This window comes from Mchenga conophoros, linkage group LG22, assembly GCF_057382185.1.
Source record: "Mchenga conophoros isolate Kocher_MC1m ecotype Shallow Benthic linkage group LG22, M_conophoros_male_GT1.1, whole genome shotgun sequence".
Classification (NCBI taxonomy): domain Eukaryota; kingdom Metazoa; phylum Chordata; class Actinopteri; order Cichliformes; family Cichlidae; genus Mchenga; species Mchenga conophoros.
In genome coordinates this window covers 12418848-12431992 of record NC_140546.1, presented here as the reverse complement: position 1 = coordinate 12431992, position 13145 = coordinate 12418848, and the positions used below count along the sequence as shown (strand labels likewise).

Sequence of the window (13145 nt, the reverse complement as noted above, 5' to 3'; positions counted from 1 at the left end):
GTGTTAAAAGCCCATATGACTGTCTGTGTGCTTCAAACATTTTGTCTACTAAGACTGGAAAACTGTTACTATATATTTATTGACTTATCAGTATCACTTAAAGATAATCTCATTATTATAACTATTTTATTAAATTAATGTTTGAAAGACATTTTTAGTTTTTATTCTTTCATTTGGAGCCCAGCTGTGCTTGATTATCCGAGAGACAGTGAAGAGTAAACATAAAAACAGAATTCCAGTGTAAGCTTACTCTATGTGAAAATTGAATACAAATAGGTGTTTTGTTTTAGAATTATATATTTATTTACATAGAACATTTTAATTGTAAAATTGTTTGCAACCAATTTGCACAAGGATCTATATTTAATCAATAATTTATATTTAATACTGATGCTCATGAGGGAAATACAAAGACTAGATCTTTTGCCTTTGACTTAATTTTTTCTAATTCTCTATTTTTAACATGGTTTGATTTATGCTATTTGTATATCTACAGCACTTTGTGAATCCTAGTTTTATCTATTTTTTTTTTTATAAATAAAGGTGGGGTATGGCAATAAAAATCTATACCCCTATACTAGCTGTGCACAGAGGTCTCAGGGATCATTCAGTAATGGCGATACTGTTTTCAAGAGAACAGATTGGTCAGTAGGGCATGATTTTATACCTGTTCATCTTTATTTATTGCTCTTTTTTTAAACATTAATGCTCATTCAAAGCCTGGATAAAGGGGCCAGTTGCATCAGGAAAGTCACCTGATAGAAAACCTGTGCTAAATCAGATTACTAGCGAGTGAATATGGGTGTACACAATTTAGGAATTTAAACATTAAAATACATTCCCACAAAAAACTTTTTAGACTTCTGGGACTGTGCAAAGTGAATTTTCAGTAAGACACAGTGAATGGAAGTCACTTTTGAGTAAAAATAAACCTGTAAAACAGGTCTAATGTCTCCAAACAGATAACACTGTTCCAAAACTAGACAATGATCTCAGTTTTTTAAATTATGTTGATTAAATGGATTCAATTCTTATCAGATTAACTTGAAGAGAGAAGAATGCATTTGTATTTCTAGATCACTGGCCAAGAGCGTTGAGGCACAGCGTGCTAAGAAAACAGTGCAAATACACAAACGCAAGCAAATTTGCCCTGCAGCTACATGAATCAGGCGTTAAAAGCTAAATAAATACCTGTCTGAAATTCGGCAGCACTCCTGTTTATAGTTGTCTCATTATTATCTGAAGTTATGTTCTGACCAGTTTCATGTGACCTTTTTGGTGTTTGTCAAATCTGGCAATTGCATTGTGTGTATTGATGCGTTATCACAGAAAGCCCAATCGATCACTGGATTTCAAAAGCAGTCACACACAAATTTGCTATCCTGGCATGAATGCACTTGAAAACATGAGCTGTATAGAAACAATAGCTTTAATGTGCTACATCATGTAAATATAAAAGTATCATCAAAATAGTCTCTCACATATAAATTCTTAACATATCATAACTTGTTTGCAAAAATAAACTACATAAACAAACATACTGTACAGTTAAAGCACTAAAAACAAAGAAAAGTATATTACTCAATAGTAAAAGTTTTAAAGAATGGTTCCTAGTTACCTTTAGGCAAAAGCATACAGATATTGCTGCTTTATTATTACAGTGCCACAATACAAAAGTATTAAAAAGCTGGAAAATTGTGCCCCTTTGTTTGCACATAGTTTTTTTTTGTTTGTTTTTTTTTGTATTGCTGAATGAGGTACCGATGTTTCAGTTAAGATTTGGATGAAGCTCTTTTTCTTTTTCTTTTTTTTTTTTTTTGCAGTAACATCTGGAGTGAAACTTTTGTGTAAGAGACATGTAAAACGTTTGAATCCAACAAAAAGCTGTAAGAAAGATGAAACCTCTTTGTTTCCAGAGGAACCTGTTTAAATAACTGTTTACACTGAATCTTGTCTTTTGTTTCTTTTGGCTACATTATGGTTTGATCAGGACGGTGTGTCTTTGATATCCAAGTTGGCAAGTAATCATCGAAAAGGTGAATAATGCTTTGACTGAATCTCTTTAGAATGGAAAAATGAGTTAAATAACCATGTGAAAATATTGCTACATATTCATGTTTTTTGATTGTAATTTTGGCAAATGCTTATTCCCAGCAGTTTCAGGACACATCAAGTTTCCCTTTATCATAAATAAATAAGACAATCGCAGACAATATTAGGAGCTGGTTTGTGCTATCACTGCGTCCTGCCTTTGATTGACAAAGTAAAATAACGCACACAGTACAATATAACAAGTGAAGGCTCATCCACAGGTTCGTGCCACGTTGTTGTTCCTGAGTCCATTTGCGGTCTTACCAAGAGCTCAAAATCTCTTTGGAAACGTCAACACACAGACGCAAACACGCAAAAATAATACTACTAGAAAAAAACAAACTAAGAGACAACTAAATAAATAACGCTGATGGCATTTAAAAAAGGAATAAGTTAAAGCACAAAAAAACAATCGTCTACCTGAGTAAAAGGGTTTTCAAATACTTCACAGCTTAACAACACCTCCCATGTTTATCTTTTTTAACTGAGGTTTGGGAGAAAGTACAATCACTGAATACTATCACCCAGTCTTTGGAATGCTCTTCTTTTGGTGTTGTGCTCATTGGATTGGCTAAGTTAATATTCCTTGTTATGCCTCGTATGGCACAATAGGAGATTTCATTTGGTGACACTCATATTCTTGGTAGATTATATGCTGTATGTTCAACTTTATATTCCTTTTCACTGTCCTTCTGTTTTCACAGATGGCCGTTTGTGGAGATGAACAACGCTGGCCCTCTCCTGGTAGGCGAGAGGGGGATTGTGGTGTGGTGCCGATTGGGTCATGGGTGTCAGTGGTGCATTAATAGCTGCAGTCAGAGCTTTTAGCAGCATGGTGGCTTCCTTCTGGTCTTCTTTTCCTTCACCTTCTAAGGTACGAGCCAGCCAGTGCTCGACGGCTTCCCCAACCTGAGACGCTGATGCTGCTTCTGTGAGCGCGTCTGCCTCTTGGCTGGCATCAAACCGCTCCACCATCTCTTTCATGTGCACATTGGCAGGCATGCTGGAGTTAGCTGGGCAGGTGCTGCGCTGGTGGATGCAGAGAGAGAAATGGTGGAAAAAGGCCTGGGCGCAGAGCTGGCAGCGGTAGGGACGGTCGCGGCTGCTGTGGAGACGGCGGTGCAGCTTGAGGTGGATGTACTGCGTGAACTTGGTGTTGCACAGCTTGCACTGGTAAGGCTTTTCCCCAGAGTGTAGTCGTAGATGCGTCTTCAAGTTGCTGGTGCTGCTGAAGCGCTTGTGGCACACCTGAAACACATGGTGTGAAAGGTCAGCACTTCTGTGAGTAACGTACACATGACTGATTCTAAAGTGAACCACCTAGTTGTGTTTAGGTTCAACTTTGATAAATGATGTCATATTATGGTATCGGGATTGATCATGTTATTCCAGTTCTCTGGGTAAAACTAGCTCCATCCAACAAACTTCACACCCACAGTGTCACATAAGCAAACAAAAGCATAAAGATGCTGTCGCATGACAAACTGGGTTGTGGCTCGGTGAAAATCAAATAGACACTGCATTACCAGAAAGGTATGTGAGTCAGAAAGCGGTTACCTGTTTTGTGTACACACTGAGTTTCTCTGTGTCTCTCATACTCTCGGTTTTACATCAACATTTCTTAAGTGAAGACTCGGGTTTAAACAATAAACAGTAACATTTTCTGAGTAAAGAGCTTGCATATGAAGCACGTAAAAAGGAAGATAAAAAAACACACAAAGGTTAGGATTATCAACATACCTGACATTCATGTGGTTTCTCTCCCGTGTGGACCAGGTGATGTTTCTGTAGGTGGGCAAGCTGAGTGAAACTCTTTTTACATAGGTTACACTGGAATGGTCTCTCGCCACTGTGCACTCGGAGGTGAACCTAGAGACAAATGATAGAAATTATACAAAGAGAAGTCATGAGTATTGAGGAACAACAGTAATAAGTGTAAAGTTTAGCTTAAAAAAATAGGAAGTTATTGAAATGAAGTTAATGTTGTTACCTTGAGGTTTGACAGCTGTCCGAAGGTCTTTGAGCAGATATTACATTCATACTTGATCTTTCCATTCTGCTTCTTCAGTGGATAGGGCAGGGATTTGTGACCAGGCCCATTGCGTGGTGCAGTGCTGCTTTTGGTTGTAGCCAGGCTTAGGTTCATAGCCTCCTCACAGCCAGAGGGGGACTGCTCAGGGGACTGATAGTGGCTGTTGGGCTTGGCGGGAGGGGAGAGCTCTGGAGTGGCTGGGGCTCCTCTCGGTGGGGAAATATTTGGTGTTAGCTCTTTCAGACCTCCTTGTGGAGATGGGGTGTAGGAGAGAGACACTGGAAGAAGATTAGGTGCGCCGATAGGGGGATACGGGAGTCCGTCAGCGCCGAGGTAGCCGCTGTATTGGAGCGAGCCTCTCGATGACAGCATCCCATGAAAGGGAGGAGAGTATGGGGGGAGCAGGAGGCGAGGATAATGTGGGTTGTAGGGAGGAAGGAATTGATAAGAAGGCTGGAGAGGTCTGGACTGTAATGGGGGGTAAGATGACACCAGGCCTTCTCTGTGCCCATAGAGCCCGTGGAGGTGAAGAGGAAGATTCCTGTGTGGAGCTGGGAATGTAGAGTAGTGATCTGGCAAGTAAGGATGATTTAGACCCAGACTGGGCTCTCTGTGCTCCAGCTGAGGGGAAGGAATGATGCCCCTTCCTTCTGGATCCTTATCGTCCTGCTCATCTTTTTTGCTGAAGTCAATTATCTGGTCATCAGGTGTGTCAGGTGGAGTGTCTCTCTCCAACATCTCCACATCAATCTTTTCTTCTGCGTCACTGTCCTTCCCTTCTTTTACCCCTTCCTTTGCTGTTTCTTTAAGCCACGTCTGCTGAGGTAAGTGCTGTTTCACATACTCATGCTCTTGGTCTTCATTGTTACTCGTGTATTCTGTCACAGAAAAATAAATACAAGCATTTAGCTTTTTAACAGTGTGTGATGAAATCACCACATCAAACAGAGGGCAAAAACGTAGGCAGTCAGTTTAATATAATGCTCGTTGTGTAAGTCAAACATGTTTTACAGGCATTATGGGACATCCACCCACAGAAGGTGCTTCTTCATATGGTAAATGATAGTAGTTTCGGTTTTGACATGATGTGTAAATCATAGATGACAGGTTTCTGTTCGGCAATCACTGAAGTTCTTTTGGTGTGGGAGAAAGAGTTGGTGGTAAAGTGAGGGGGAGTCTGTATGTGTCATGTATGGGCAGCAAGACTGTGAGTTTCGTTTGTAAAACCTTTTCTGGGTATACAGCAGCTGTCTTACCGTACAGACCACACAAAAAAAGAAAGAATCGTCTCTTCCTTTTTTCCTTTGCTTTCTTTGTTTTGAGATGGCATTTCCACGCATGTTATTTGTCCAAATTAGCCCTTCTCAGCTACTGCAAGATTTCACTATGTGAGTTATACTTAAAGTATGAGTGACTCATACGGCTCCTTTGCATAACTTTATTATCAACAATTTGCCAAAGTGTTTATAGTGTTTTACATCAATAAAACGCAAATTAGAAGGCATCAGCTTATAGAGACAAAAGCTTTTTAGATCAGCTTGTATTGTACTTTAAAAACAAGCTGATTAAAATGGCCTTGAGAAATTTTTAGCATTCTGTGCATTTCATTGATGCCAGAAAGCATAGGCAACCAGTTCCAGAAAACTAGCTGTCAAACTTGATTGCATACGTTTAATCAAGTCCCGGAATATCTAGCACGCAACACTTAACAGTTCTGGCCTGTGACTAAAAGGAAGGTAAATGCTTTCAAGATACCTAAGATGATAAAATAAGGCAATAATACCTTGCCTTGCCTTAGCATTAGTCACCAAGAAGAACGGCGACAAGGTTTGTGTATCCAGTTGGAATGAATCACCAGACTTACCCTCGTCTCTTATGGTGATGAGGGAAAGACCTGATGTTCTACTAATAGTTGAAAACCGGTGACTCACTAAGGTACTTTGACCAGCCATTATACACCTGAGATTACTTTTGCTTTCCTTCAATCCTACAATGAATAACAAACATCTCACAAAAGGCGGAGATGTGCTTCGTCTGCGTGTGGCTCATACATTCCCCATGATCTTTTTAAAATTCAGCCCACTATTGTATAAGTCAAACAGAAAGAAAAAGAATCAAATCAGCTAACTTGTTTGTTGGTAAAAGAGATGACGTCAGGCCTTTTTTTTAAAGGAATGGAATAACGTGTCTTCATTCACTTTGAAGTGAAAGAATTTCACTGATAAGAGTTATCGCACAGTCTTCGTGACACTTGTTTACTCATTGCACTGATCTAAATCTGTCACTTTATTGGATATTGTGCCTAAATATACCAAAGTCGTTTTCAAGTCATTGTCCTGCGTCGCCGCTACAGCTGGTAATCAACTTCCTTTCACTTCTTTATATGAAACATAGGCCCGCTAAAAAGTTTTTAAAGTAAAGGCCAAATCAAAACACAAATCAGCCACTATACTATACTTTCAACAACGTACATCTCAGGAAGTAATAAGGGACAGTGCGGTTTGCTTCCGGTGGTTCAGCATATTAGTTAAGCTTGTCCACTGTAAGTTCTACAAAGGAAAACTATCAGTGTCCCGTGTAGAAAGATTTTACACTCCTGCTGCACTCACTCTGTTTGATATCGTCTTGCTGGCCGCAGAGCCTCTGGGCAAACTCCTGACTGTACCAGACCAGCAATTCCTGTTTGGGCTCCACAGGGCGGATGGTGTAGAAGTAAATGTCCCGTCCATTCTGGCATGCCACCAGGTTCTGTTCGGCAAGAGAGCGGGCAGGGTTGACGTAGCGCATCCAATTGCTCCTGTGGACATCGTAGCCATCAATGAAGTGTTGGAGCTGTCCACCGCTATAAATCTGTACAAGATGAAGAAGAAGACGAGGTAAAATCACATGTTCACATATGCGATAAGTCTGATTGATATATATATATATATATATATATATATATATATATATATATATATATTAACACTCTAGTGGTCATCAATTGGGACAGTGCTGGAATGTTGCTTAAATAGTAAAAAAAAAAAAAAATCAATAAAAAACATATCAAAAAACTCAAGTACAATTAAAACTTAAAGTAAAAATATTCACCTCTGCCATGGGCAATTAAATATCCTGTATCCTCTTCAGTTATCAGTGACAGTATTTTGCTCCTTTGGTTCGTGCCTTACACCTCTCCTCTGTGTGTGCTGAAAGCTACAGTCTTGAATGTGTTGAGTGCTGAGTGCATGTACTGCTTTTGAGACATAGTGGGCGGGGTCTCTCTCTCTCTGTCTCTCTCCCTCTCTATCGCTTGCCTTGCCACCTCTATCAAGTCCTCTTTTGGTGGTGGTTTCAGTAAATTACATTTGTTGGATAAATTCGTGTTGTAAAGTTAATTACGATCCCGTAATTCAAAAGTAAAGAAGATGACACATCTGCTGCTCTGTGATAATAAACAAGCAAGCGAAATGTAAAAGTGCTGGCAGCCAGCCAAACGCGAGGCATGCCTTTGGCAGCACGTCTGCACATGTCATGCACCTGTGTCATGCGGCCGATAACATAATCACTTCCGTGGAACGGCGACTTTCACTCTTGTGGTTAAGGAACACCCCTTACAGGTTTACAGGAAGTGAAGCCGGAAGGTAAATACGTAGCATGGCAGTAAAAACTCCTTATGGGAATTGACTCAGCACAATGCAAAATTTCCTAAGTGACACAAGCTGAGTCAGGATTACTTTGTGAAAGCAAATCTGAACAATCTAACTTAAAACGAGTGGAAAGATAAGGATTCTGTGAATATGTGCATGTGGATTATGAAAAATAGTCCTATCTTTTGTGCATGTGACACATGTTGCATAGGGCTTCAGTGCCGGTAAGAGTCTCATGACTGTGTAAGCATTCCAATCCACTGTTACGTGCCACCGGCGGTCACAACTTCCTCTAAAATTTTGACCAAAACTTCTGTGCGGCAGTGCAATCTGTGTGAACGCATTTCTTTCCCCTATTGACGTATGGACAAAGACTTGATGTGAAACTTCTCCCTCTGAGCAACCAGTGTTTTCTGTTTTTTTTTTTTTTTTTTTTTCATGAATAACAGACAAAGACCTGTCCATAGTAATTTCTTGTCTCTTCCCAGTCTCGTTTTTTCACATTTAGGCTCGAAACTTTCCCCTTCTTAAGCAGTACCTTGCCAGTGGGTTGGTTTATGCTTAAACGTCAGTGTACGAAAAAGCTTGTAAAGCATGTGGTTTCCCTTACCCTCCAGAAGTATTTCCTGTTGGCCAGCTTGGGTACATTGTCTTTGGTGTAGATTTCTCCTTGCAAAGGGCCAAAACGAGTCCCTTGTGGAATGTACTCTTTGCTGAACACACCTGTCACCTGGAAAACAGGACAAATAAATCATTGGAGTTTTTCATGTACAAACATACTACAACACAAGTCTTTCAAGCACTTATAAAGAAACAGTATTAATTACTTATTTATTCATTGTTTACATGTAAGGGTTAGTGCTTGTTGGCCCGTGTTGCCCGTTTGTTGTCACTCTGTCACGTTAACCCAGACAGCTCCTGGAGCCACAAGGTGACCCACTTTCAACTCTAATGAGTTAAACGAATGAAGGGTATTACACTCTTTCTGACATACTCTACTGATCTCTGACCCACTGTCCTCACAAACACCAGAAAGCGAGAGAGAGGAAAGACAGAAATACAGATGTCTTGTTAACCACCACTAATACAATAATACTAATACTTTTATAGTTTTAAGTCAACAAAATGCCAACAGCAAACAAAGATGGAAGACATATTTTGCTCACTCTTTAAAACCCTTCATCCTGTTACCCATGGTTGCGAAATGGTCCATATGTGTGGAAATGAGTCAGGCTTCTGACTCCTTATAGGAGTTTCAAGTCTTAGCGTCTCCTGAATACATACGTCATACACATAATGTACAGTATGTTCCAAGAAGAGCCTGTAGTGTTCTGCAGTAATGGTCGTAATCAGTAACTGAGTCATTTTTAGTCTATTGATGTACCTTTTTATTTTTTTGTTTTTTGCTTTTTAAAATTTAGTTTAAAAAATCTATTGCGAGGCCTTGCTGGATATGGCACAGTGTGATCTGATTTGTTATTTATATTTAATACAAGAGTAAGACTTACAAAACATACTAAAACACGCACACACACACTATCAAGAAGCCGTATCTGCAGAACAGGCAACTTTCATGTTCAGTTCTTAAAAAACCAACGACCCCTAACTGAAACTTTTAGCCTCCACCGCCACCGCCACCCCCATCCTCAACCTTACATAAACACAAACTGTCTTCCTGCCATCTAGAAATTCTAACTCAAGCTGGCCCTCGAGGATTTTCATGGACTTCCATATGAAGGTCAACACATGACAGACAAAAAAAATGCAACAAGCACCTGGGCATTTGTGGCGATTCATCATGCAAATCATGCTTAAGCAGTTAATTAGAAAAACAACAGGTCAGTGGGAGCAGCAGGACCATGTTGGTGCGCGTGTGTGTCAAACAGCCATTGAGGCGAGTGAAGTGATTCCAGGATGTGATGAACCAGTCTGACAGGGACATTGTACTTCACTGCTGTTGCGTGACTAACAAATTGCTGCGGCCGCTGGACTGCCGCTGCTGCTTAACCGCTCCGTTCAACTAGGCAGGGGAAGGGAGGGCAGGGTGTTGAAGAACGGAAGAAAGGAGGGAGAGCGTTCTTAAGTGGAGCCACGCTATCACCCGCACGAGGACCCTCCTTTTCTTCTGCCTTCCTCCAATCCCTTGTCTTTTCTGAATTCTATTGAAATAGCTTGTTAGCCTGATGCCTGGCCGGCTGCCTGTCCCCAACGAAAGTTAATCATCTGGTTTTAACCTAAATCCCCACTGCCCCTTCCCCCCAGAACACCCGCTTCTCCCCATCTCCTTCACTGCCACCCCCACCACCCCGTCCTTACTGGCACTCATTGCTAATGCCCCATCTGCCACGTGCCCCCTTCACCTTACTCCGCCTTTCCTGGCATGCTTTATAAAAGTGAGGTGTTGAAAAAGGGGTCCCGAAAACATGTGAGGAACTCATAAGAATAAGAAGATAGTGGACCTAAGACTGCTCCCTAATCTGGCTCCAAACAAGTGTGACACTTATGTAGATGTGCGTAACAATATGCTTCACATGTTTGAAGGCATATTACACTGTTTTATTTCAGACTACTTTGATTTGACTCATCTAGCGTTAATCACTCGCCCTTGGGAAAAATCCCAACTGATTTTTCGTGATAGCAGTGTGTACACCATCCCACGTGAAGGAGTGGCTGCTTACATGACTATGACAGGAAATGGATTTCCCAACTTTGGTGGCAGAGAATTGAGGAGAAAGACTTGACAACATCTTTAGAAAGGGAAACCAGTCAAAAGACATGCCCTCATACTTCCAGTCATAAGAGTGCGTTCGTTATTGTTTTCATGTCCCATTTCGCAGCTGTCATTGTTTCAGTTGACAGAGCACATTCCCACATACGTGCATACAAGCTTAATTCTCTTTCATTAAATGTTTGTTTTTCTAGTTAGCTAAATGCAACATGTAATAATGCCAACAAGCACTGACAAGCAAACTGCTAAAATCAAGTTTGGTATAGTGTGAGTGTACGAAACGGTGGTAACTGTGTTTTAGTCAGTAAATGAGGGTGGGCGATTTGAATCAGCCATCAATGTGATTTTTATCATGTTAGCTTTCATGCTTTTCTCATCCTGCAGCGGTAAATGCTGCAGAAGGAGGAAGAACAGATTAGAGTGTGAGACCAAGAGAAGAGGAACGATGTCAGGAGAAAAAAGAGGAAGGGGACAGCAAAACCAACCACAAGTATCGCAGTACTGAGCCTTAAGAGCGAGCACAGATGAAGTGAGTGTGACATTGCTTTCTCTTTTAAAATGATGTGTTTCTCAGGTACAAAACAAGTTTCCTCTTAAAGTCACGCTGGGGGCCAGGTCTATAGTTGTTCAGATTAGCTGACATGCCTAGGCAAAGGATTGATCCTACTTCAGCGGTGGCCAACAGTCAGCTGACTGACCGACAATGACTATCAAAGCCATGTTGCCAGACGTTGTGTTTGCGTTGGCTGACTCACCTGAGTGGAGGAGGATTAGGGGGTAAAAATGACAGTTGTAAAGATAAATGAATGAGATCATTTATTGGAAACAGCTGATTCTTGTCATTCTGCTCCAAGTCTATGCACAAATGTGTTTGTGACCTGAGAAAATGAGTGGCGGTGTGCATTATTTGAAATGCGAGACATGTGCAAAACAGAAGTAAGTGAAGGTGGTCAGAAGACCTTGACCTCAAGCTGCCAGTGGCCTGTCTATTGAGACACACTCTCTCACTTACACAAACACACACAGACACAAAACACACGCTCACACCACACTGTGCAGGCTACCCCATACATCAAGAATGCATTAGTCAGCAGAGCTATTGTTCCAAGTAACCCGCTGCAGATGGCCTGACAGAATGTTATGTAACACATAAATAATAATATTGAGTGTAGACACTAAAGATTTAATCTGAAAACTGGTAACAACATCAAAGACAGTGAATTGCTTGAGGGCAAAGTTATAGTAAATTGTTAGATTTTTATAACATGCTTTTTCATGCATTGCATGAGGGGGCTGGTTTGTTTATATATACATGGTGTTCTGGTTGCATTGTATTGCATTTTAAAAGATGTTTCATAATTAGCCACTCTATAATCCAATGTGTAAAAACCTCAAAGGGGATTCAGTCTTACCTCATTGTCTGTGCTATATTCAAAGGTGAGGTTGCGAGGGATGGAGGTCATGGCTTTGGGCAAGTTGAAGCTGGGGTCTGCCACCTGGTCTGGCACAATGTAGGTGCAGTTGAGAGCGAAGTCCACTTCCTTCCACCCGCTCATGTCTCCAGGTGTGCTATCCAGTGTCATTTCCGACAATATACAGTATACTACACTTGATAGATTCAAGCTTTAAGTTTGGTTGAAGTTGCTTTGGTATGGGAGTACTTTGGTTTAGCTGGGGAAGCTAAGTTGCCTTAGGTACAATGGTTAAAGCTCAAGATCTGGAAAGAGAAATGTGGATAGAGAACAAGCTTTTAGTGCTTTAGAAACAGAACTTTGTAGTTCCCCAAAAAATGAAGCAAAACACATCTTATTATGTGAAATCAATTTGTGTAACCTGCTGTTTTAAATTAGGCCTTTTCACTTCTCAGTTATGCAGGAATGCAATTAGATGTTCAGGTATCCAAAACCACATCTGAGACCACCATAGTTTTCTGAGACTCACTACCAGTTGTTAGTCATTCATGATTCAGTCAGCTACTTCCATTCATTGATACTGTTCCTGGCCAACATCTCAACAATCACCTTTCCATTTAACCAGCCAACAGGTCAGCCTGACATCTTATGCTTACTCTTATTCGCATCCATCTTCAAACATTATTCTTACAGGAAACACCCCCCACCAAGAAAAAAGAACAAGCTGTGACTTACTTTTACACATTCATTCAAAGGCTGGATCCTCATTTCTTTGGCTATGTCATCCCCTAACTGTTTCTCCGATCAGCCTTCTCCTCTATGTACTCTCTCCTGCCTCTCAAGTCCTTCTTTACTTCTTCAAAGATTCAAATAGTTCCTTAGGTTATCCACTCGGCTGTGGCCACTCACCAGAAACTCATGTGCCGGGGTTGCGCCAAGCTTTTTTAGCTCCGCGCCCCGGCCAATCACAAGCCACTACGGTCACGTGACTGAGCCATCAGACACCCAACTGTTGGTTTCGGACAACAACATCAGTGACGTTGTACACTTGGATACCAAGTGGCTGTTGTGATGAATGCTTACACATACACACACATTCACACACGTCCACGCACACAGAAAGAAGGCATCTTAATGAATGAATAAAGGAAGAGCAGATGGCTGGCCTGTTGCCACTGAAAAACACACTCATAGACTTTTGCTTGGTTTGGCACTTAATGAGCAATCTGCTGCCACCGTATCGCCTTGACCTA

The 13145-nt window shown here is 41.0% G+C and overlaps 1 protein-coding gene across 2 annotated transcripts; it reads right to left on the bottom strand.

Moving 5' to 3' along the window:
- Positions 1–1406: 1406 nt before the first annotated feature.
- prdm1b (PR domain containing 1b, with ZNF domain) lies at positions 1407–12789 on the bottom strand. Of its 2 annotated transcripts, XM_085261491.1 has the most exons (7): positions 12628–12789; positions 11893–12197; positions 8363–8482; positions 6733–6973; positions 4082–5001; positions 3832–3960; positions 1407–3339 (listed from the first exon to the last, which is right to left on the bottom strand). In XM_085261491.1, exons 2-7 carry the CDS (start codon positions 12061–12063, stop codon positions 2773–2775), a joined length of 2148 nt encoding a protein of 715 aa, XP_085117617.1. In that variant the 5' UTR covers positions 12064–12197; positions 12628–12789; the 3' UTR covers positions 1407–2772. The 2 variants fall into 2 exon arrangements, with proteins under 2 accessions (XP_085117617.1, XP_085117618.1); XM_085261492.1 differs by lacking the exons at positions 8363–8482; positions 11893–12197; positions 12628–12789 and adding an exon at positions 7214–8347.
- Between the last annotated feature and the right edge of the window lie 356 nt (positions 12790–13145).

What these genes read in the sequence shown, in the direction of transcription:
- prdm1b (XM_085261491.1), bottom strand. Translation starts at nt 12,063, where the DNA reads ATGACACTGGATAGCACACCTGGAGACATGAGCGGGTGGAAGGAAGTG. An exon ending in AATATAGCACAGACAATGAG is followed by an intron (nt 8,483 to 11,892) that starts GTAAGACTGAAT and finishes CCTGTTTTCCAG; the next exon opens with GTGACAGGTGTGTTCAGCAA. An exon ending in ACAGGAAATACTTCTGGAGG is followed by an intron (nt 6,974 to 8,362) that starts GTAAGGGAAACC and finishes CATCTTGTACAG; the next exon opens with ATTTATAGCGGTGGACAGCT.